The sequence below is a fragment of the Colobus angolensis genome, unplaced genomic scaffold, assembly GCF_000951035.1.
Source record: "Colobus angolensis palliatus isolate OR3802 unplaced genomic scaffold, Cang.pa_1.0 Scaffold601, whole genome shotgun sequence".
NCBI classification, from domain to species: domain Eukaryota; kingdom Metazoa; phylum Chordata; class Mammalia; order Primates; family Cercopithecidae; genus Colobus; species Colobus angolensis.
In genome coordinates, this window is record NW_012119611.1 from 208,353 (window position 1) to 234,733 (window position 26,381).

Below are 26,381 nucleotides of genomic sequence, written 5' to 3' on the forward strand. Positions count from 1 at the left end.
CATGGCACAAGTATACATATGTAACAAACCTTCACGTTATGCACATGTACCCTAGAACTTAAAGTATAATAAAAATAAAAAAAAAGAATTCTCAGGAGCATAGGCCACCCCATCAAATGTACTCTAATTAATCGTGCTTATAGGGGCCTTAACCAAATTCCGATTATTTTGGGCAACATATACAAGAATGCTTCTCTAATTAGGCCCACTTGGAGGATACACTGAAGCTAGGCTCCCCAACTGGAGTCAAGCCAGTTAAATATTTCATTAACCCAGGTGCAGTAAGGGATGCTGACAGTTGCACATATCCTGCCTTGACTGACCAGCAGGAAGTCCTGGGTAATGTGTTATTGTCCCACTACCCTGTACATTAGAGATAATAGACCAGTTTGTGTGTGGCACGCTAGTACAGGTAGCTTCTTATTCACATAAGAAGTTGTAGTGACCTCAGCAGTGCCATTGTGCTGAGTTGGGATCAGGGTCCAATTCTATTAAGCTCTTGTACAAAAGAGTTTTGTCAGTTTCCAGAAAGTTAATCTCATTCTATCATTTTGAATTGAGGCTACTTGAGTCAGCAGTTCCTGGGAAGTTTCTGAGAGTCCTTAGATTAAGATTTGTTGGCCAGCCATTGAGTTGAAAGTGGTGATGGCAGTCTGGGCTAAATTGTCCAGAGGCTCTGCAGACAAGTAGCTGAGATGTTAGCAGCCCCTCCCTCCACCTCTGCCTTCACAGAGTTTAAAGTTTGCTCTCTCCACCCGTCAAGACTGTTGCCCTCCTTTCACAGCCATGTGATTGATGTTATCAGTCCTTGCAGCAGTCACTTCACCCTTTTCCAGTCCTCTCCTTGTCTTACCTACACCTTGCTCCTAAATTGTGTATTAGTCCATTTTTGCATTGCTACAAAGGAATACCTGAGGGTGGATAATTTATAAAGAGGTTTAAATGGCTCACAGTTCTGCAGGCTGTACAGGAAACATGGCATCAGCATCTGCATCTGCATCTGATGAAGGCCTCACGAGGCTTACAATCATGGTGGAAGGCAAAGAGGGAACTGATGTATTACATCATGAGTGGGAGCAAAGCGGCAAGGATGTGTACTCTTTTAAACAACCAGATCTCACATGAACTCAGAGCAAGAACTCACTCATCATCGTGAGGACAGCACCAAGGTATCCATGAGGGATCTGCCCTGATGACCCAAATGCTTGTCACTAGGCCCGCCTTCAACACTGGAGATCACATTTCAACATGAGATTTGGAGGGGACACACATGCAAACCATATCAACTTGTCCCTGATGGCCCAGCACTTCTTTCTTTGTATCCCTTGTACCTGTAACATCTCTAATCTCTGATGCATGGAGCACCATCATCTCAGGATCATTATCGTCAATGTCTGTAACTATCCAAATCCAGCAAGCATACTCAGGTGGTAAAAGGAGTACCAGGTTAGAATCACTAACCCTTGGCTCCTTTTTGCTACCCCAAATCCCAGTGGCCCATGGTCCTAGAAGTAGGCAGGAAGGAACAAAGGTAGAGTGAGAAGGATTAATTATGCAGTGCTAATTACACTTGTTTCGTTTGGTCTCTTACAGCCATCTAAGCTTCTTCCTCCTTCCCCACTTCATAATTAAATATTACATTTTGATAGGTATCCTTCTGTCACATTTACAGCCCAAACCGACTGTCATACGTGTGTGTTACACTGGAGGCTGAGCCTTGGCCATCCAACTGTCCTTTCAGTTTTTCCTTTGAGTCCATGCCATCTTTCAATAGTGCCTGCTGCCTGGGCAGCACAGATCTGATGAGTGTGTGGATTCCAAGGACGTTCATCCTCAGGCTCCTGGGTCTTGTGCCATCTGCTGCTGTAACGTTTGTCTCACAGAGGCTGAAACATGACCATCCAGTCATCTTGCTGAAAACTTCCTAAGTCTAGTAAGAGATTTAGACATCCAGATACAGGAAACTCAGAGATCCCCAAATAGATACAATTCAAACTGTACAAGGAGTTGAGTCTTTTTTCCTTTTAAACAAAAGCAGACATTACAATAACCAATAGCTGTTGCAGACCAGGAGCTCATTTTATCTCCTTCGCAGGGAGTTTAGGGAGCACAGGTCAGAGTGGAAGAGGCCAGCCTGCAGGGTCAGCTGGAGCTGCAGGAAAGTTTCTTCTTTTGTGTCTTTTAAAAAAAAAACAGTCTTATTGAGACATAATTTACATACAACACAATTCACCCATTTAAAGTGAACAATTTAATGGCTTTTAGTATAGTCATTGACCTCTACAACTATCACTGCACTCAACTTAGAATATTTTCATCACCTCAAAAAGAAACCTCATCCCTCTTAGCCATCAACCCTCTATCCCTGCTCCTCCTACCCCTCATTCCTTTTTATGGCCAAATAAAATTCCATTAAAGAACAGACCACATTTTGTTTACCCATTCATTTGTTGATAGACATTTGGGTTGTCTAGTTTTTGTTTAAATTTCTGTCTTCAGTTCTGTGGGATATACACCTAGAAATGCAATTGCTAGGTCTTATGGTAATTCTGTGTTTAACTTTAGGAGGAGCCATCAGCCAATTTTCCAAATTGACTATACCATTTTATATTCCTACCTGTAGTGTACAAGAGTTCCAATTTCTCCACACCCTCACCAACACTTGTTATTCTCTTACATTTTTATTCTGGTTAGTATAAAGTCATATCCCATGATTTTTATTTCTCTGGTGACTAGTAATGTCAAGCATCTTTTCATGTGCTTCTTCGTAATTTGTAGGTCTTCTTTGGAAAATTTCTATTTCGCTCCTTTGCCGATTTTTGAATTGTGCTGTTTGGTTTTTGTTGTTTTCAGTGTTCTTTATATATTTTGCATACTAGACTCTTATACATAGGATTTGCAAATATTTTCTGCCATTGTCCTGATGTCTTTGGATGCACAAAATTTTCTAACTTTCATAAATTCCAATTTGCCTATTTTTTATTTGTTGCTTGCACTTTTGGTGTCATATCTAAGAATCCATTGCAAAAACCAAGATCATAAAGATTTACTACTGTTTTCTTATAAAGTTTTTATTGTTTAGGCTCTTGAATTTAAGTCTTCAATACGTTTTGAGTTAATATTCATATATTGTGTGGGGTCTCGGTCCAACTTCATTATTTTGCACGTGGATATCCACTTGTCCACTCACCAGTTGTTGAAGACTGTTCTCTCCCATAGTCTTGCACCCTTGTTGAAAATCAGTTGACTGTAGATGTGTGGGCTTATTTCTGGACTCTCAATTCAATTCCATTTTTAGTGGAGGATTTGAAAATCAGCATCTTGGTGCTAGGTGTGCTCAAAGCCACTGGGTGTCAGTTCTAGTCCATCTTGGTGGATGGAGCTGAGAAAAGTATGCACAAATACACATACACATACCTTTTTCAGCTCTGAGATATATATGTATAGGGTTTGTGTGCATATATATATATACACACACACATATGTATATATGTGTGTGTGTATATATACACACACACATACACACACACAATTTTTCCTTTGAAAAATAGTTCATATTAATGAACTCTTTTCCAATTTTAATCCAATACCATGAGATTCATTTTACCCTTCCTCTTTTCCATGCTTTTTTTTTTTGAAACAGTCTCGCTCTGTCACCCAGGCTGGAGTGTAGTGGTGAGATCTCGGCTCACTGCAAGCTGTGCCTCCTGGGTTCATGCCATGCTCCTGCCTCAGCTTCCCAAGTAGCTAGGACTACATGCGCCCACCACCACGCCCAGCTAATTTTTTTTTTTTTTTTGTATTTTTAGTAGAGACAGGGTTTCACCGTGTTAGCCAGGATGGTCTCGATCTCCTGACCTCGTGATCCACCCGTCTCGGCCTCCCAAAGTGCTGGGATTACAGGCATGAGCCACTGCGCCTGGCCTTTCCATGTTTTCAAATAATTTCTCTGACACTGAGAAACCTAGCTCCCATTTTCCTCAACAGATTTACTTCTTCGATCAATCAGTTTAGTTATTTGCCTAATGTAGCACATTGCTGGCTGCCTCCTCACCCTGAGGGCACTGGCACAACATGGCTTCCACTGGATCTCTCCCCCTGCCTCTCCACCTGACCACGGAGCCACAAAGCTGGAAACTTTGATACCTCCACGCAGTAATCCCAGCCTGCTTCCTCAGTCATCAGGCACTGACACCTCCATGTACCTGCCCCTCCCCTGACATGCTTATCCTACAAATTACTCAGATTACTAGGTTAGAAAAAGAATTTCAAATTGCTATAACTCTATCGATATAAGTAGTTTAGAAGGTAACGGAGAGAGGTGTTACGAATGTCTATTTGGTTTCTGGTTTGTGCAAATAGATGTTACATTCACTATTCACTGAGGTAAGAAATGTTGGAAGGGAATATAGTTTAGATTGAAAACTATGATTTCAGATTTAGATATATTAATTTTTATGTGCCATTAAGGCAGCCAAGTGGAGGCCAGGCACGGTGGCTCGTGCCTGTAATCCTAGCACTTTGGGAGGCCGAGGCAGGTGGATTGCTTGAGCCCAGTAGTTTGCCACTAGCCTGGGCAACGTGGTGGAACCCTGTCACTTCAAAAAAATACAAAAAAATGAGTGAGGCATGGTGGTGCATGCCTGTAGTCCCAGCTACTTGGGAGGCTGAGGTCAGGAGGTCGAGGCTGCAGTGAGCCATGATCATGCCACTGCACTCTAACCTGGGCAACAGAGTGAGACCCTGCCTCAAAAAAAAAAAAAATTAAAAATTTAAAAACCCAACCAAGTGAAATGTCTAGTAGAGAGGTGGAAATGTAGGCCTAGAGTTCAGACAGAGGCGTGGACAAATACAGATTTGTATGTCAACTGCATATAGGTAAGCAAAGATAGAGAAGTCTATGAATGAATTTGAGAAGGAACAGCTAGAGAAGAAAAGAACAACAGGAAGACTAGCCAGAGAAGAAAATAGGAGAAGCCAAGGAAGTAGATTTCAGGGAGGAGTAACGAACTGTGTCAATACTGAGAGGTTCATTAAGGATGGGAGAAGCAACTATTGACTTTCACTGTGTGGAGATCATTGGTGACTTTGGCAGGAGTAGTTTCAATGAAGTGCTGTGGGCAGAGGTCACAAGGCAAGGAGCTGAAATTATAAGAGATAAGAAAACAGAGAGAACAAGTATATACAGTTACCATGAGAGCCTTGGATGTGATTGAATATAGAGAATCTAGTGTTCATAAGGGGATACAGGGTTGTGTAAAGGTAAGCCAGATTGGTGCAGCTGGGAAAATAATGATACATCTTGTTCACACCACTGTTTTTTTGTGATGCTCAACACTTTTAAAGACTGGACACTGGGCTAAAAGAAACCTTGGTGGTCAACTACTCTAATCTCATTCTATTCCTAAAGAAAATGAAACCCAGAAAAGGAAAAGGACTTGTGCTAAAGGTTGGCCTGTAAAAATATTCCAATTGTTTTATTCCCCTCAAATTTTCTATCACCCTTTTCTTACTTCATAAAATAGGTACCATACGTCCCAGTTCCTTACTTAAAACTTACAACTTTTCATTTTGCAATAATTATATACTTACAGGAAGTTGCAAAAATAGTACAGAGTCCCATGTATCCGTTACCCAGTTTCCTCCAGTGGTACAGTTTTGTAACTGTAGCACAACTTCATATCCAAGATATTGACAATGATATTATACTGCTATCTAGACTACAGACTTTATTCAATATCACCAGATTTTACATGCATTCATTTGTGTGTATGTAGGTCCATACAACTTCAGCACAGGTATAGATTCATGTGCTTAACCTCATAATCAAATGCTATAATCAACATCATAATCATCATAATCACATAGAACTGTTCCATCAGCACAAAGGAACTCCTTGCGTCATCCCTTTACAGTCATACATATCCCACACCCCCTCCAATTCCTATCCCTGGCAACCATTAATCTGTTCTTCATTTCAATAATTTTGTCACTTCAAGAATATTATATAAATGCAATCACACAGTATGTGACCATTTGAGACTGGCTTTTTTGTTCACCATAATACCCCTGAGGTACAACCAAGTTCTTGTATCAACAGTTAGTTCCTTTTCATTCTAGAGTAGTATTGCAAGTTATGGATGGTTTGTTTAACCATGTACCTGTTATAGGACATCTGGGTTGTTTCCAGTTTGGGGTTATTACAAATAAAGCTCCTATGAATGTTTGGGTACAAGTACAATATAGGTTTTCATTTCTCTGGAATGAATGTCGAGGAGCACAACTGCGGGGTCTTATGTTTAACTTGATTAAAAAATTATGTTTAACTTGATAAGAAATTTATAAACACCTTTCCAGAGTGGCTGTACCATTGTACATTCCTGTTAGCAATGTATAAAATATTCAGTTTGTATCCTCATCGGTATTTGGTATTTTCACTATTTTTTCTTTAGCCATTCAGATAAGTAAGTCATAGCCTCACTGTGGTTTCAATTTGCATTCCCTCATGACTTATGGAGTTTAACAGCTTTTCATATGCTTACTTGCCATCTCTAGATCCTCTTCAGTGAAACATCTATTCATGTCTTTTGCCCATTTTCTAATTGGACTGTTTGTTTTTATTGTTGAGCTTTTGTGCCTTTTTTTGAGACAAGGCCTCACTCTGTTACACAGGTTGGAGTGTGGTGGTGTGATCATAGCTCAATGCAGCCTCAAACTCCTGGGCCCAAGTGATCCTCCTGTCTCCCTAGTAGCTGGGACTACTGATGTGTGTCATGGTGCCCAGCTAATTTTTTTTAAAAAATTTTTTGTAGAGACAGAGTCTCACTGTCTTGCCCAGGCTGGTCTGGAACCCCTGACCTCAAGCACGCCTCCTAAAGTGGTGAGATTAAAAGCATGCGCTACCATGCCTGACTACAGTTCAGTTTTTAGCACACTTTATATATGCCAAATTGATCAGATATATGGTTTGCAAATTCATCTCAATCTGTAGCTTATCTTTTCCTCTTCTTAAATCACAAGTTTTAAAATTTTTAAGAAGTCCAATATATCAGTTTTTGTCTTTTATGGATGTGCTTTTGGGGCAAAGTCCAAGAACTTGTCCCCTACCCCAAGATCCTGAAGCTTTTTCTCCTGTGGCTTTTTTCCAAGTTATATAGTTTTATGCATTACATTTAAGTCCATTATACATTTTGAGTTAAATTTTATATAAGATGTGAGGTTTAAGTAGAGGTTCTTTTTTCTCCTCGCTATGGGTGTCTAATTGCTCCAGCATAATTTGTCAGAAAGGCTATTTTTCCTCCATTGAAATGCTTTTGTACTTTTTCAGAATCAGTTGAGCATATTTATATGGGTTTATTTCTGGGTTCTCTCATCTGTTCCATTGATCTATGTGTCTGTTCCTCTGCCAATACCATCTATCTTGATTACTATAGCTTTTTAGTAAGTCTTGAAGTCAGGTAATGTGAGTCCTCCAAGTTTTTCTTCTTCAAAATTGATTTAGCTTAAGTAACTTTATACTGGATATTTTCATCTTTCCTATAGGGAAATAAAAAGAATAGAGAAGAACAGTGGCTGTGGGAAATTAGGGACAATATAGTATATACATTCCATATGCTCAAGGCTAGTGGTTTTCAAATGTGAGTATGCCCCAGAATCAGCTAAGGAGTTCATGCAGATTTCTGGGTTTTATCCCCAGAGATAGAGTTTGACCTTCAAGTGATTCTGATGCAGGTAGTTCTGGACAACACTTTGAAATTTGAAAAATAAGAAGGATAAACAAAAACCAAAAACAGCCTTTATCACTTAACTTCCAGTATCCAACAAGCATACTTTGTTTCCAGTATGCAACAAGCACACAGAAAAGTATGTCTTTTCTGAAGACACATTTATCATTTGTGCTTTTACATGATAAGAGTAATGCAACCAAACTTTTTAAAAGCATGATTTTTATTACATCCTAAATCCTAAATGTTTCTGGAGAAACACATTTATACTATAATGGAAATTCCTAGACAGATAGGATCTGCTCAGTAGGAATTTACTTCAGAGTCAAATATGCTAGAACTCATGTTTGTTTAAAAAGAGTACCTTCAGAGATTCAACGTTTGATAGGTATCTCAGAACATATATTTTAGAAATCAAGGGCAGTGTCTTCCTTCTACTGACACTAGATTTATTATTTGCTTGTCCAACATAAGCATCAGACCTACAAAATTGAAACATAAAATATTCTAGCGAGTGAATGTATTTGAAAATGAAAATAAAGGCTTCCAAGTTAAAAGAAAGGGAAATATGTTTAAAATATACTCCCCAGACATTTTATTCTAAGATATTCCTTGCTGATGTACCACCTATAGCCTTTTTAAAAATAACTTTCATATTCTACTTAAATTCTCTTGCATAAGCTCCTTATAGGTCAGTTATAGGTAGGAGGGTTCAGTGAACTCGAATTAAACTGTCAGGAAGACATCCTGTGTTGATTGTATGTGAAAACTTATCTACTGGGATATAAAAAGAACTACTCTATTGTCTGCCTGGATGTGAGTTGTGTGCATTTTCAGACTGTGTTTAGTACACAAATTGAAAAAGAAGTTTTTTACCCCATTTTGTCTCCTGATTTATTCTAGAGAAGAAAGTTCTTGCATAAGTTCTTCCTTTTCTTGTTGCAATTCCTGCAAATGCTGTTGGTTTTGCTCCAGTCTGTCCTCCAGCCACTGTAGGAGAGGCCCGCTAACTGCCGACATCTGACTGCACAGATTCTTGGTAAACACTTCAATAGGAAAAATAAAGATGAGAATAATTGTGGAAAAGCACCATCCACTAGCATCTTCCCACTCCATCACCAGCAGACCCCCAACCATGAGCACAGAAAGAAAGGGTTGGAGAAGGAAGTAGAAAAAGTGTAATAAGTAGGACTGGTAAACAATTTTTCCGGGCCCAGCCAGGGGAAAAACAGGAGAGCTGAGCATAGAAAATACCCATTCTGAGGCTATCTTGAATCCATAAGCCAGAGGGAAGCGTGGCAGAAAGATGGCCAGCTCTTTACTCCCTTAGGCAAAAGGGCTAAGAGCCACGAAAGGGTTCCTTTCCCCAACCTTTCAGACCTTCCCTTGCTATAAACCATCAAAACCTCCTAATGGGCCAGAAGTCTGCCTTCTGCAACTTACGTTTCCAGAGCGCCCTGTAGGCATATAAACATTATGTATATTGCAGAGGAATGAAGAGTAAGGGAGTTACCATCTTTTATGCTTTACCGTGAATGTTCAGCTTCATGGTAAGACAAAGGTTCTAAGGTACTCTTTTAAAACAAATTCCATCTAATGTAAGTATCTTTTTCTCTCTCATAATGTGTGACTGTCACTGAAATGACCACTGTCCAGTTTTTTGCTATTTTAAAGACTGCAGTTAAGTGAAATTGCTAGATGTAAGTACATGTACACTTTAAAACTAATTATCCAGTATTTTCCAGATTGTACTAAATTATATCTCCAGGAACAGTGAGACTGTTCACTTCCCTCACATCCTCACCTAATAGTCTCTCAATTTAATCTTTGAAAAGGTGAAAAACTGATCATCTTATCTTAATCCATACTTCTTTTAAAGATAATAATAAACATTTTTATTTTTGTAGGGGCCCATAAAAGTCTTTAATTTTTATTTAGTCAGTCTTTCCTTTTGTGAGTTCAGGTTTTCACATTATACTTAGGCCATCATCTTCCTCTGTTGCTACATGATGTCTAAATACACAGGCTCCCCTTTGCCTTCTGTAACGAGTAGAAGTAGCCTGAAGCCCTCACCAAATGCAGGTGCCAGAATCATGCTTCTCGTTCAGTCTGCAAAACTGTAAAGCCAAATAAACCTCTTTTCTTTATATATTACCCAGCCTCAGGTATTCCTTCATAGCAACACAAAATGAACTAAGACATTCCATGTAACCAGTGCTAGTCAAGATATATACCATTTCCACCACCCTCAAACAATCCCCTCTGCAGTTCCCTTTGCATCCAATGCCCCTTCAGCCCTGGGCCCAGGCAGCTACCACACCATAGATTAGTTTTGCTTATTCTTGAATTTGGAACCATGGAGTATGTAGCCTTTCGTGTGATGCTTCCTTCACCTGGTACAATGTTCTTGACACTCATCCTGTTTGTTCATGTTTCAGTAGTTTGTTCTTTTTATTGTTGAGTTGTACTCCATTACACGGATATATCACAGTTTATCCATTCACCCACCGATGCACATTTGTGTTGTTTCTACCTTTTGGCTATTGTGAATAATGCTGCTGTAAACATTTGTATACAGGTTTTTCTTTGAGCAGCTGTTTTCAATTCTTTGAGGTATATACCTAGGAAAGGAACTGGTATGACATATGGCAAATATAATTGCCAACCTCTTTTCTAAAGTGGTTGTAGCACAATAGTAAAAGTTTAAATATATCTGGAATTTATTTTTTGTGTAGGGTATTAGGTAGGAATCTATTTTCCCCCAAATAGAAATAAAAGAATGTTAACTCCATGAAGGTTAAGACTGTCTCTTTTGTTCAGCACTGTACCTCAGTGCCTAGAATAGCACTCAAATGTTTCCTGAATGAAGAAGTGAACTGTCCCAATCCTATTTAGTAAATAATTCATGCTTTTTTCATTTATTTAAAGTAATATCTTTGTTAAATATAAATTCTTATATATACATAGGCCTATCTCTGGACTCTGTTCAGTTCCATTGATCTATTTGTTTATTTTGAGCTATTATTTATACTTTTTAAATTACTGTGGCTTTAGAATATGGTTATATATCATATATTACCAACTTTTAACTTTGTCATGTTTTATACTGAGACCAAAATTATGGGACAGATAGACCAAGCCATTTCTCCTTTTCTTTGAAAAGTAACTGCCTGTAACACTCAAAAGCCTCCCTTTCTTCCTCACTGGTGACTTTGCAAGTAACTGGGGAAGAGTGCACAGAATGACCCAGAAGTCAGGGTTACTCAGACAGAAAGTGTGGCTGGGGAAATGTGTATGTTAGGGACAAGTGAATTAGTATAAATATTGTATTCAGCTTTTTGTTCCTTTGCCTTGTATAAAAATTACTTTTATATTTATTGACATCAAAAGATTTTTCTCCCTCATGCCTTCCCTTTTATCTGTCTATCTGTCTATCCATCCATCTCTTTCAATTCCCACCATGACAGGCCCTGGTAGTGTTATGCTGGAACCAGTTCATGCCAGCTCACAAAAGCCAACTATTAAAATTCCAAGAAGTTTGTAAGCTAGTTGATGCCATGTTAGTTGCTTGAAACCAGCCATGCCAGGGGCATTACACCACGGAAACCACCAAACACAACAAATCAGGGTCCTCCTGCTCCTTGAGAACTGGTTGTTAAACGTGTGCCAGTGTATCACTGAGTAGGTCTATCATAAAGCTCTTTCCTGTCTTTCCTCCTGTCTTACTCTAAGCTGTATTTATAGTATTCATGGATCCCCAGAGTTCAAAAGAAATGCTGGGATCAGGATCAGGAAAACCCTTAGGAAAGGAAGTCCGAGGACAACTTGTACCCATCACTTCACTCACTTAAACTAAATTTGCTTCTGTCAGCTGAGTATTTCAGGGAAATACTCAGAAAAAATGCTGAGTACTCAAGAAAAAATTCTTACCCGAGCCATTATGGATCTTGGTTACTGAGTCCAGATGTGTAAGGCTAAAAGATAAAATAGAGTAGGTTAGTGGCAAAGCAGCACTGAAGGGAAAGCAAAATGATCATGGACTATACCAACCATAAACTGCATCACACCGTTGCCAACTGTATTAGATGAATATGTAGTATTTAAATCCCCAATATTAACTTCCTGATGATTTGGGGGATGTGATTTTATTCAAAGATAATTCAAAATGATAATTTTGAAATTGTTGTCTCTCACCAAAGCTCTGACTTAGTACAAATTTATTGGGCAAAACCTAGTGCTTGGCAACAGGATTAAGATGTTGTAGATTATCTTCTTTTCTCAACCAAAAAAGAAAGTATCCTTGCCCTTGAAACATCCAAAGTAAGCAGGAGAAAAACAAATGTTGAAGAAATTATCATACAGTGTGAGAAACATTATGATTGGAGACTGCTAGAAAGCTTTCCCAGAGAGGCAAAAGGAAAGGGGCCTCAAGAGTTGAGCTGCTAAAGATAAAAGGACAGAAGAAGAAAAGAGAGACTAGGTCCTGAGAAGTAGAGAAGAGGAGTGAAGAGGGTCTCTACCTGTGGATCCTCCTATACGCATCCTGCTCCTCCTGGCACAGGATCTTGGGCAGCTCTACTGCTGATTCAAGGCACACTTTCCCGATAGTGACATGAGGTACAATATGGATTGGGATTTCGATTCTCTCATACCTGTGAGGCAATCAGTTCAGGTCAGTTTTTAAACCCTGAGTTGTCATAATCAGAAGTTCTCTATAGTTTTAATTGAAAGTTTGGAATATGGCGTACTTCAAAGATTAAGCATTGTGTAATTCATTTAGTGACGCAACTTCAAAGTGGATAGAGTTCAAACCGGGTTTGTCTGGAGAACAAACTAAAAGCCCGTTTGCAGAGCCAGTATTCCCTAGTCCCATAGAGAATGTAAGGCCACTTCTGCAAATTTAAGAGAAGCCTTGAAAGCTCAAGGTCCTTAGGTCTGCTCCCCAGTCAGGGGAAATAGCTAATTAATACTGTTTTTAGTCAAGAAGTTGCCAGTGAGGTTTAACAAATTAATCACAAAAGTCTGGAGAAGAGGAACTACAGACTCTTCAATGACTCCATCACATTCATTATGTAGGTGGGATTACTCACTTGTTCTAACTCAGTGTTTACCAGTGGCCCTCACTTTCCATTTTCTCCCCTGGGGGGAAATAGGTAAGAAATTCACAAATATTCACATGTTCATGCTAGAGTGGGAGAAACAGAAATGTTTGTTACTAAGGCCAACCAGTCTACCTCTACCCACTTATCACCCCAAATACACCTAAACTCTACCTACCAGCAGGTTCAGTGGAGAATTCAGGTTGAAGGCCCCTGGCACTGTGAGGCCCCACTGGCACATGGTGGTAAGGCAGCTTAAGATCTAGCTTCCCCATCCCAGCAGAACATGCCTAGTTCCCATACCACAACCTAGATGGCACACAAATGATGGGGCATTACAAGCCCTCCCCTCCCCACACCCAAGTAGTCAGGGTATGCTTCCATCTAAAATCATATATTTTCAGTCTGAAGAACTTTCAATATTTCTTGTAGTGAATTCTCCAGATTGTGCCTGCTTTTTTCCATTAAAATGTCTGGTTTGTCTTAATATAAACATTCTGGGATTAATAGCTTTTTTCTTCATGCACATTAAAGATGTCACCCCATCATCTTCCAGCTTCCCAGGGTTCTGATGAGAAGTCAGTCATCATTCTTATCATTTTATTGCTCCACTATTTGTAATATATCTTTTATTCCTTTAGCTGCTATAATGTGCCTATTTTAGTTTGCTTGTATTCATATTGCTTTTGATTGGCTGAGATTCATGAATCTATGGGTATGAATCAGTTTTTAGAGAATTCTTAGCCACTATCTCTTTAGGCATTCTTTGTCTACTTCTGGTGCTCCAATTACATGTAAATTAAAATGGTTCACACTGCCTCACAGTTTTGTCACACACTATTCTGCTATTTCATTCTCTTTTTTTTTTTTTTAACTCTTTGCTTCACTTAGGGTATATTTTATTGACATTTGTGCTCACTGATCCCTTCTGCTATACCTGAGTCTGCTGCTAGTCCCTCTGATGATTTCTTAATTTTAGGTATTTTCCACTTTTACAATGTCCATTTGGGTTTTTTTTTCTTTTTAATGTAATTGTGCTTAAAAAATAAAATTTACTATCTTAACCATTTTAAGTATACAGTTCAGTAATGTAAGTATATTAACATTGTTATGAAACAGATCTTCAAAATATTCTCATCTTGTAGAACTGAAACTCTATACCCATTAAACAACTCCCCTTTCTCCCTTCTCCCAGCCCCTAGTGACCACCATTCTACTTCGTATATCTATGATCATTAGACACCTTATATAAACAGAAAAATGCTGCATTTGTTCTTTTGTGAATAACTTATTTCACTTAGCATAACATTCTCAGGGTTCCTTCATGTCGCAGGTTGTAACAGGTTTTCCTTTATTTTTAAGTTTGGATAGTATTCCATTATATGTTACATTGCATTTTGTTGGTCCATTCATCCATTAATGGACATGTGGGTTGCTTTTACCTCTAGACTATTATGAATAATGCTGTGAACATAGGTATGTAAATACCTATTTGAGATCTTGCTTTTAATTCTTTTGGATATATACCCAAGAAGTGAGACTGGTGGATCATATAGTAGATCTATTTTTAAGTTTTTAAAGAAACCACATGCTTATTGCACCACTTTACAATCTCAACAATAATGTTCAAGGGTTCCAACTCCTCCATATTCCCAACACTTGTTATTTTCTGATTTTGTTAGATAGTTGCTGTCATAATGGGTGTGAGGTGATATCTCATTGTGGTTTTGATTTGCATTTCTCTGACAATTAGTGATATTGAGCACTCTTTCATATGCCTATTGGCCAAGAGAAATATCACTTTAAGTCCTTTGCCCATTTTAAAGTCAGGTTTTTTTGTTGTTGAGTGTTGGAGTTCTCTATATATTCTAGATATTAACCACTTATTAAATATATGATTTGCAAATATTTTCTCCCATTCCATAGATTGCCTTTTCACTCATTTGTTTCCTTTTATGCACAGAAGTTTTAAAGTTTGATGTAGTCTCATTTGTCTATTTTTGCTTTTGTTAGCTGTGCTTTTGGTGTCATATTCAAGAAATTATTGTCAAATCCAGTGTCATGAAGCTTTTTCCCTATGTTTTCTGCTAGTTTTGTAGTTTGGGGTCTTATGTTTTGGTCTTTAATTCATTTAAGTTTTACATATGGTGTAAGATAAGGGTCCAGCTTTTTTCTTTTGCATGTGAATATTCCATTTTTCCAATATCATTTATTAAAGAGATTGTCTTTTTCCAATTTAGTGGTGTTGACATCCTTGTTGAAGTTTGCTTGACCATATATGCAAGGGTTTAAATCTGGGCTCACCATTCTGTTTCACTGATAGCACACGGTTTTGATTACTGTAGCTTTGTAGTTACTTTTGAAATCAGGCAGCGTGAATTGTCCAAATTTGTTCTTTTTTGAAATTGTTTTGGCTATTCAAGGTCCCCTGAGATTCCATGTCAACTTTAGGATAGATTCTTCTATTTTTAAAATGGCCAGCCTGGGTGACAGAGTGAGACTCCTTTAAAAAAAAAAAAAAAAAAAAAGCAAACCATTGGGATGTTTACAGTGATTGCATTAAATCTACAGATCACTTTGAGTAGTATGATATCTTAACAATATCGTTATCCAATCCATGAACGTGAGATGTCTCTCCATTTATTTGTATCTGTAACTTCTTTCAGCAACATTTTGTAGTTTTGAATATATAAGTCTTTCACCTCCTTGGTTAAGTTTATGCCTAATTATTTTATTCTTTTTGATATTATTGTAAATGATACTTTCTAAATTTCCTTTTCTGATTATTTGCTGTTAGTATATGCAAATAAAATAGATTTTGGTTTGTTGATTTTTGTATCCTGTGGCTTTCTTTTTGTTCTAACAGTTTTGTGAGTTTTTCACATATATTTCATGTGCGAACAGAGAGATAAACTTACATCTTCCTTTCCAATGTGGATGCCTTTTATTTCTTGTTCTTGCCTAATTGTTTGGAATTCCAGTCCTGTGTTGAATGCTTATTTTTAAATTGAAGTGTATGCCCTTTTATTTTTGAGTTGTAAGAATTATTTACCTATTCTGGATGCTATACCATTACCATATGTGTAGTCCTCCCTTATCCTTTGTTTTACTTTCCATGGTTTCAGTTATCTGTGGTCAACCACAGTCCAAAAATATTAGATGAAAAATTCTAGAAATAAACAATTCATAAGCTTTAAGTTACAGACCTTTCTGAGTAGCATGATGAAATCTTACACCATCCTGCTCTAACCTGCCCAGGATATGAATCAGCCCTTTGTCCATCTGATCCACCTTGTATATGCTACCTGCCCATTAGTCACTTGGTAACCATCTTGGTTTCAGATTGACTGTCATGGTATTGTAGTTCTTATGTTCAAATAACCCTTATTTTACTTAATAATGGCCCCAGAACATATGAGTAGCAATGTTAGCAGTTCTGCTATGCCAAAGAGAAGCCCTAAAGTGCTTCCTTTATGTGAAATGATGAAAGTATCCAACTTAACTTAAAAAAAAAAGCAAAAACATCATATGCTAATGTTGCTAAGACCTACAGTAAGAACAAATCTTCTATCTTTGAAATTGTGAAAAATATATTGTTATAATTGTCCTATTTTATTATTGGTGTTGTTAATCTCATACTGTGCCTAATTATACTAAACTTTATCACAGGTGTGTATGTATAAGAAAACATGGGGTAATAGGGGTTGGTACTATCTGTGGTTTCAGGCCTCCACTGGGGTTCTTGGAACATATTCCCCAAAGATAAGGGGAGACTGCTTTTTGTAATTTGCCCCTGTTTTTCTGATTCTGTAGGTTGCTTTTTTCACCTTCTTGATAATGTGCTGTGATGCACTAAAGTTTTTTATTTTTATCAAATCCAATTTATCTGGTTTTTTCTTCCTTTCTCCCTTGTGCATTTGATGTCATATTTAAGAAACTACTGCCAAATTGAAGGTCATGAAGATGTACCCCTACGTTTTCTTCTAAAGTTGTATTGTTTTAGCTCTTCTATTTAGATCTTTGATCCATTTTAATTTTTGTATATTGGGTGAGGATAGTGGTCCAGCTTTATTCTTTTTGCATGTGGATATCTAGCTGTCCCAGCACCATTTGTTGAATTGCCTCTTCACCCTGTTGAATTATCATGGCACAGTTGTTGAAGATCAGCTGATGAGAAATGTACAGGTTGACTTATGGACTCACAGTTCTACTGCACTGATTTTTATATCTATCCTTTCTGAAACTCTGTCCATTTTTTCCCAGTCTTTTCTATCTGTTATCCAGCTTGGATAATTCTGTTGATCTGTCTTCAAGTTTACTGACTCTTTCCTCTGGCATTTCCATTGCATTTTCACTTTTAATCTAGAGTTTAAAAATTTTGGTTATTATATTTTTTCAGTTGTAAAATATACATTTGCTTCTTTTTTATCTTCTATTTCTTATCTGATACTTTTTAAATATTTGTTGCAACATTTTTGTGACTGATAGCTTGAACATTTTCATAATGGCAGCTTTTAAAGTCTTGTCAGATATTTCCAATATAAGTGTCATCTTGCCTTTTGTATCTGTTGATTATCTTCTCCCATACAAGATGAGATTTCTGTGGTTCTTAATATGTTAAATAATTTTGGTTTATGTCCTGGTTATTTTGGATATTAACTTATGAGACTTTGGATCTTGTTTATATCCCCACTTCTGTGGTATTTTAAGTTTTGGGACCCTTCTCCAAACTGCCTGTTATTTACATTCCAGAGTTCACGAATAGCTAGGCTTGGCATTCTTTCCAGAGTATATAGTTGAGTTCAGGGAGATATAGGGGCAGTATGTGTTGATGTCATCTTATGTGTGAAATCATCTAATGCTTTGAAATTTAATAATATATTTCTAAGTAACACCTGCATCAAAGTAAATCACAAGGGTAATAATATCACAAGGGAAATACTTTGAACTGAAGGATAGTTTTTTTAAAAAATAAAAATTATGGATGTACCCAAAGCAGTGCTTAAAGGGATATTTATGGCTCTTTTGAAAAGACTGATACATTTATTAATAAACCCCCACCAAGACTGATCAAGGTAAAAACAGAGAACACAAAAATTACTAATGTAAGGAATAAAAAAGGGGAAATCACTTCGGATCCTATAAACTTTAAAAGGATAGTAAGAAGATATTGTGAACCATGTAAACTAAAGTTCTAGGATAAATTCCTAGAAAAGCACAACTTGCCAAAACTAAAAAGATACAGAAAATCAGAATAATCCTACATATTTTAAAGAAACTGAACTTATAATTTAAAACTTTTCACAAAGAAAACTGCACACTGACATTGCTAATCTGTTACATTCTACCAAACATTTAAAGAAAAAACACACAAACCATTTCAGAAAATCGAGATGTGGGAACATTTTCTACTTTGTACTATGCAGCCAGCATAACCATGATATCAAAATCTAGCAAAGGTGTTTAAAGAAAAGAAAATTATGGATCAATCTTATTTATGAACAAAGATATAGAATTTCTAAAAAGAGTAGCCTAGTGAATACACTAAAGAGATAATATACAGTGACCAACAAATGCAAAGCTGGGTTAAGATTCAGAAATCAGTTTATGAGACTTACCACATTAAGGCAAATAATCACATGATTATCTTAATAAATGCAGAAGGAGCATTTGATAAAATTCAACATTCAGTCATAAAAAAGAGGCTTAGAATACTAGGAATACAAAGGAACTTCCTTAATATAATAGAGGCTAACTACGGAAAAGCTAAATTAAACACCAGCGATAACTGGGAAATTTTGAAGCATTTTCTTTACATTTTATGTATAAATTTTACTGGAAGACTGAGCCAGTATAATAAGGCATGAAAGAGAAATAAGAATGTGTAAAGATTGGAAAGGGTGAAATTAAATTGCCCTTGTTTATGGAAGACATGACTGTTTACACAAAAAATCCCAAGGAAATAAAATCTGCAGATAAATCATTAGAATTAATAAGTACATTTATATCCATAAGGCTGCTGGATATAAAGCCAATATACATATATCAATTTGCCATCTAAATAACCAGTACCCACTGGAAAATTATGAAAAGATACTAATTACAATAACATAAAACACCAAATTCCCAAGAATAATTTAAACGAAAAATGTGCACAATCTTTTCAGATGTTTCACAGAAAAATACAAAAGATAGAGAAATTAAAATCTAAATAAATGGAGGAATACATCAAATGGATGAACGGATTCAATTCTATTCCAGTCAAATCTCAGCTGACGTGTTTCAGCAAGTTTTCTTGTGGAAATCAACAAGCCGATTTTAAAATTTATATGGGTTTACAAAGGGCCAAGAATAGCCAAGATGGTCTTGAAGAATAACAACAAAGGGGAGAACAAACGTTACCACATATCATCAAGACTTATTATAAAGCTACAGCAATTAATAAAGTGTGTTACTGACACAAGGATAGACACATAGACAAAACAGAATTGCCTAGAGTTCAGAAACATAACCATATATATATGGACAATTGGTTTAAGGCAAAGTGGCAGGGCAGCAATAAATGGTGCCAGGTCAATTAGATATACACCATGGGAAAAAGGGAACGTCAGCTCACATCCCACATCATATCCTAAAGTTAACACTAAGTAGATTGTAGATTTAAGCATGAATGGTGAAATAATGAAGCATCTCTTTCAGATAGGGAAAGATTTCTTAAATAGTATAGGACACTAAAAAGCACTAGACCGAGAAGATAAAAAGATAATTTGGACTATTATATTAAATAAACAACTTAGGCTCCTCAAATGATACCATTAAGGTAGTGAAAATCAGGTCAGGGTGAGAGAGTAGATACTTGGAATAGGTATATAGCTGACAGCTTGTATCCAGAACATATTGGAATTCTTTTGAAGTACTAAGAAAGTTAAAGAAAAATGAATGTGACTTATACATGAGGGGATATCCAAAAAGCCAATAAACATTTGAAAAGGTGTTCAACCTAATTAGTCACTGGGGAAATCCAAATTAAAACCACAATAAGATACTATTGCACACTCACCAGAACTGCAAAAAATGAAAAAGTCAGAAAATACTAATTGTCAGTGAAGCTGTTAAGCCGTGAAAACCTTCATACACTATTGGCAAGGATGTGAATTTGTATGATAACTTGGAAACTATTCTACTAAAGTGATAACCCAGCAATTCCACTTCTATGTACATACTGAAAAGATATGCATTCACATGTGCAACAGGAGGCTTATGTAAGGATTATTTTCATAACAGCTTTATTCATAAGAGTCCCAAACTGGAAACAACTGAAATGCCTAACAATATAACATGTAAGTAAATTGTGGTAAATTCCAACAATGAAGTATTACACAGCAATAAATAAGAACTACCTACCAATACGCAACATAACAGAGTGAAAGAAGCCACACACAAAGTTGTACTTACCGTATTTTCCCGTTTATATACAATTCAAAAACAGACAAAATTAATCTGTGTTGTTAGAGGTTAGGATAATGGTTACCTTTGGGAAAAAAACGAGGGCATAACAATTGAGAGGAGCCACAAAGGAGGTTCTATTTCTTGATATGTAATACAGTTTCACAGGCATGTTCACTTTGTAAAAATTCATGGAGCTGATCTGGGTTGTGGTTGCATAGGTGTTTTCATTTTGTGAAAACTGATTGAGCTGGACACTTGTAATTTGTGTAGTTTTCTGTGTGTTACACTTCAACTGAAAAGCTAACACCAACCAACCAACCAAAGTTTATGACAAAGAAGCTCTAGAGTATGCTAGAGCTCACAGGTCAGAATGTATGTATTAAAATACTAGTTTTGAAATCTACAGCTGAAGGGACACTAAACAAATATTTACTGAACACCACGGGAAAAGTAATAAAAAGGCATACCTTCTTTCAAGGATCTTACAATGTCACTAGAAGAACAAAATATTAAAATACAATACGTATTACAAAAAGGAAGGATATGATTTTATTAAGTTTCCAGGAGGAATGCTTAACTGGGATGGTATCGGGAGTTGAGAATTATCAGAGAAGGATTCCTAAATTTGATCTTCATCTTCAAAAATGACTAGACATAGGCCAGGTGGTATAAGGAAAAAGGAACATTAGGGAGCAGGATCATTTTAGAATAGCTACACCATGATACCAAATTGAAAGGAAGCAAAATGGGTGAGTGCTAAAATTGAATAAATTTTAAAAGAATAATAAAAATGAAAATACTACTTAGCATCTATGGGATATATTTAAAGCAAAGATCAGTGGAAAATTCATAGCCTTAAGCATTTGTATCAATAATAATGAAAGACAAAAAATATACTCATTAAATTCCAAACTCCAAATGCTAAGATAAAGCACAACAAAATGACCAAAATGAAACATAAGGAAGGAAATAATGAACATAAAAGCAAAAGTAGTAAGGTTGGGAATAGAAAAAAAGTAACTAAATAAAAATCAGTGTTTCAGGGAAAAATAACAAAATTGACACACCACTGGCTAACATAACCAAGGGAAAAAAGAAATAGCACAAATATACAAAATATGAAATGACAAGGGGGAGATAACTACTGAAATACAAGACATTTAAAATATGACAGACTATCTGGCAGAGAGATCTCTGTGTAAATAAATTTGCAAACCATACAAAATGAATAATTTCTTAGGAAACTGTACTTTACCAAAATTGACCCCATTACCAAAAGAAAGCATAAACAGATGAATTCTCAGAGGGGAAACAGAGAAATTTATCAAGGAACTATCCCACAGAAAAAGGCCTAGTTGATTTCCTAGAGGAATTGTCAAAGAACTGATGGTCTCACTGCTACATACATTTCTGTCACAGCCTACACAATGAAAGAAAACTCCAAACAATTCCTCTGAAGCAAGTGTAATATACATACCTAAACCTGATAAAGACAGTACAAAAAATTAATATTTCTGATAGCACTTATGATTTTTGATGAAAAAGTACTAAACAAAATATTAGCAAACATAATCCTGTCTTTTTGAGGAACACAAAGTTGGTTAAATAGTAGGAAATCTATAAATATTAATAGGACTAAGGAAAACCATAATTGCCTCCGTAGATACTGAAAAACTTAACAAAATCTAATACCTATTCCTTATGAAAACAGAATAAAAGGGCAAAAGTAGGAATTTATGGATACTTTCTTAACATGAAAAGGATATATACTTTATTCCTGAATACAGAATCTTTCTTAATGAAGAAATGCTACAGGAATTTCCATAAGGATCAGAAACAAAACAAGATTATCTACTATTTCCACTACTATTTAATGTTCTAAAGAAGGTATTAGGCAATGCAGTTATATTTAAGGAATCAATTAGAGGTTTAGGAATTGGAAAATAAGTAAAACTATTTGCAGATGGGGTGTGATACTTATCTGGAAAGCTCTAGGGAAATAAAGGTATAATTAACTCAAAGAACAAAAGAATTCAGGAAGATAAAAATTTACATACAGAAATAATAGCCTTCAAATATACAAGCAAAAAACAGAGGATGTAATAGAAAAAAAAAAAAACATTCACAAAGCAAAAAAGAAGATAAATGCTTAAGAATAAATTTCAGTAAGACATATGCAAAACCTATGAGAAAAACAACACTCCCGAAAGACACAAAAGTAGACTACAGCAAATGGAAAGACAGCCAGTGCTCTTGGATAGGATGCAACATCACAATTAATTTATAAATTTAACACAATCTCAATGGAAATATCAAAAGGATTTTATCTGGAGCTAGACAAGTTGATAGTAAGGTTCACATGAAAAACCAAACATGTAAGAATAGTCAGGGTCTTAGACGGGCGTGGTGGCTCAAGCCTGGGCACACGCCTGTAATCCTAGCACTTTGGGAGGCCGAGATGAGCAGATCACCCAAGTTTGGGAGTTTGAGACCAGCTTGGGAGTTCGAGACCAGCTTGGGCAACATGGTGAAACCCTGTCTCCACTAAAAATACAAAAATTAGCTAGGCATGATGGCGCGTGCCTGTAATCCCAGCTACTCAGGAGTCTAAGACAGAATAGCTTGATCCCGGGAGGCAGAGGCTGCTGTGAGCCAAGATCGCACCACTGCACTCCAGCCTGGACAACTGGACGAGACGTTGTCTCAAAAAAATAAATAAATAAAAATAAAAAATAAAAAAAAGAATAGTCAGGGAAACACTGAAACACTGAGAAAAGAAAAGCTACAATGGAGACTAGCCTTACAGATAATAAAACATACAATAAATAAAGCCACTATAATTAATGCGATGGTAACTAAACGGACAGACAGAATAGAAAGTTAAGAAATAGATCCAAGTGAATAGGGAGCTTTCATATATGGTAAAAGGTGCCATGTAAAATTGCTGACATGAAGATAAGCTTTCTTTATTATTATTATTATTTTTCCTCGCTCTGTCTCCCAGGCTGAAGGGCAGTGGCACGATCTCGGCTCACAGCAACCTCCACCTCCCAGGTTCAAGCAATTGTACTGCCTCAGCCTCCCAAGTAGCTGGGATTACAGGCAAACACCACCATGCCTGGCTAATTTTTGTATTTTTAGTAGAGATGGGGTTTCACCATGTTGGCGAGGCTGCTCTCAAACTCCAGACCTCAAGGGATCCGTGCGCCTCGGCCTCCCAAAGTGCTGGGATTACAGACGTGAGCCACTGTGCCCACCTAACATAAACTTTTTAAACAATGGTTTTGGAACAGGTGGATTGCCATTTAGAAAGAGATAAAATTAGATTCATATATTAGTCTATCTAACAAAATTAACTCTATATAGTTCTGACTTTTGACTTTTTGAACAATGTTGATGTTTCATATACTCTAAAAGGGAAAAAAGTATGGGTTAAAAGAAAATCCCAAAATGGAAAACAAGCAAACAAGAAAATGTCTTTCAAATAAATCATATAACCTCACTGAAGTGGTCAGGGGGGAAATAGACTGAATCCAACTAAGTATTTTGAGTATATACTCTTAGGCATATGTCCAAACTCATGAAAATGTGTACATTAAATATGTACAATTCTGCATGTTAATTATACCTCAATAAAGCTTAATAAAAAGAACTGTAAACAAATTTTGATCTCTAGTTAGTTAGTAGGTAGTAGGTTTGTCTTTCACGGTGATATAGATTAGCAATTCTGAAACTACTTTCTGTATATTCTAGGGATGAGTAACAAACAAAATGTAGCTAGCAGAAGCAAAGCATCTCTCTTTTGAAGGAAAAAGTTGCAAACATGGAAAAGGAGAATGCAGCCGGGCGCGGTGGCTCAAGCCTGTAATCCCAGCACTTTGGGAGGCCGAGATGGGCGGATCACAAGGTCAGGAGATCGAGACCATCCTGGCTAACACAGTGAAACCCCGTCTCTACTAAAAAATACAAAAAACTAGCCGGGCGAGGTGGTGGGCGCCTGTAGTCCCAGCTACTCCGGAGGCTGAGGCAGGAGAATGGCGTAAACCCGGGAGGTGGAGGTTGCAGTGAGCTGAGATCTGGCCACTGCACTCCAGCCTGGGCGACAGAGCGAGACTCCGTCTCAGAAAAAAAAAAAAAGAAAAGAAAAGAAGAATGCTGGAATGAATCTTAAAGTATGGAAATAGAATTGGAGTTATCAGGTTGAACTCAGAGGTAAGCTGGAGAAAGTTTCCAAGCTGAAGCGCAGAGAGAATCCCCAGGTAGAGCTTGACAGATGCCAAGTTGAGAAAATGTAGCTGAGACTCTAGGAAGGCCAAGACAGCTTGTGTTTGCAAGGGAAAGTACTGCGGAGGAAAGAGCTGCACAGGAAGAGAACTCTAGAGATCGGTGGAGGGTCCTCTTCAAGTGTTCAGTTGATGACTGGTCTGGACATGCGTATGAGCAAACTACCCAGTCAGAGCTGAAAGACAAGTACTTTCTGATTGAAGTGTACAGCAGTTTGAATAAAATATCCACATTCTAACTATATCATAGTTAGAAAATCATAGAAAATTTCACATCAAGAATAAAGAGAGATACCTAAAAGCTGCAGAGAGAGGGGGAAAAAAATGCCCTACAAAGGCTTATCATCAGTAACACTGGATGTTTAAAAACTTAGGAAGTTACTAGAGAGTCTTTTCCAGCAAAATGACACAGTGAACCAAGAAAGATAACACAAAATCCAGACCACAACGGATCCAACCCAGGAGAATAATGAGGGAAAGTTCCAGGATGTCAGCTGTGCAGTAGGCCTAGAGAAGATACCAGATTAGGGTAAGAGGATAGTGGGTTTCAAGGGAGCAATCCTAGGAAAAGCAAGGATTCCAAATATTTTAATATTACTTCTGAGGATGTAGAGCTCTGGGAGATGATAAAGGCAGAAAAATAAGGGGAAAAAGCCACTCGAAACCCCATGTAAAAAACAAAAAGCTATATAAGAAAGGAAGTGGAATCATAGTACACTACACTGCTTGGCTGTACAGGGAATAATCTTTACATAATAATAACAGTATAAACACTTTATTTTCTACTCTCAGAATCAACCATAGACAAAGCACAGAAAATGCAATTATGGTTACAACACAGAACATAGATGCTTACAACTGTGAAAATATAAATGCTTAGGGTAAAACTACAAGTGACGGCAGGGAGCCAAAAACTATTGTCTACTGTCAATTGTTAATAGAATAAATAAGCAAACTTTAAGATTAGAAAAGTAACCAACAGAAGAACAAAAAATAGTAACATAACTACATTGAGGACAATGGAGATGGGGTAGTGTAAGTGAGCTAAATCCTCATTTGTGAGAGCAATATAACACAATAATAAAGAAGAATAGAAAACATCCAAAATTGGTAAATCAAGAAAGAATATCATAAGTATATTGTTTGGAGATATCAAAGTAACAGAAGAACTAAAAGGAAAATTAGGAGAAAGAAGTGGTTCCATTTGAGGAGTGAAACTATTTATTACAAGCACTTCTGTACCATTCAATATTTTTATGCATATGCATGTAATAGTGTGGTGAAAATTTTTAAATTTTTAAAATTAATATTTCTTGACTAGGTATTTATCTATTTCTCTTCCACATCTTTACACAAACCATAGCATACTGTTCTTCTACCCTGCATTTTCCATTTAACAAAACATCTTGGAGATATTTATGTACTACTACCAAGCTTCCTCATTTTTATTTTTGTTTTTTTAATGGCTGCACTTTATTCCATTATATGAATGTATTATAATTGAGTTAATCAGTTCTGTACTGATGAGCATCTGATTTTTCCCAATTCTTTGACATTTCAAACAATGCTATAATAATAAATTGATAAATATTACAAGAAAAAAGGTAACACAGTATTTGCTTCTATCTCCCAATTAGACAATGAATTAACATGGCATATAGTAGGTACTCGATTAAGATTTGCTAGTGGCCAGGTGCAGTGGCTGACAGCTGTAATCCCAGTATTTGGGAGGCCGAGGCAGGCGGATCACCTGAGGTCAGGAGTTCGAGACCATCCTGGCCAACATGGTGAAACCTCATCTCTCTTAAAAACACAAAAATTAGCCG

At 36.9% G+C, this 26,381-nt stretch overlaps 2 protein-coding genes across 3 annotated transcripts in view; one reads left to right on the forward strand and one right to left on the reverse strand.

Moving 5' to 3' along the window:
• Window positions 1–26,381, forward strand: part of MTCP1 (mature T-cell proliferation 1) — an 81,957-nt gene that overhangs the window by 28,283 nt on the left and 27,293 nt on the right. The gene's annotated exons all lie outside the window — the stretch shown is intronic.
• The window catches only part of BRCC3 (BRCA1/BRCA2-containing complex, subunit 3), a 40,687-nt gene continuing 20,012 nt past the window's right edge, over window positions 5,707–26,381 (reverse strand). For both annotated transcript variants that reach the window (XM_011963205.1, XM_011963204.1), the window contains exons 8-11: window positions 12,245–12,376; window positions 11,655–11,698; window positions 8,601–8,770; window positions 5,707–7,536 (exon numbers count right to left, since the gene is read on the reverse strand). In XM_011963205.1, coding sequence (XP_011818595.1) covers window positions 8,619–8,770; window positions 11,655–11,698; window positions 12,245–12,376 — 328 coding nt within the window. In that variant the 3' untranslated portion in view covers window positions 5,707–7,536; window positions 8,601–8,618. The remainder of the gene's footprint in view (window positions 7,537–8,600; window positions 8,771–11,654; window positions 11,699–12,244; window positions 12,377–26,381) is intronic.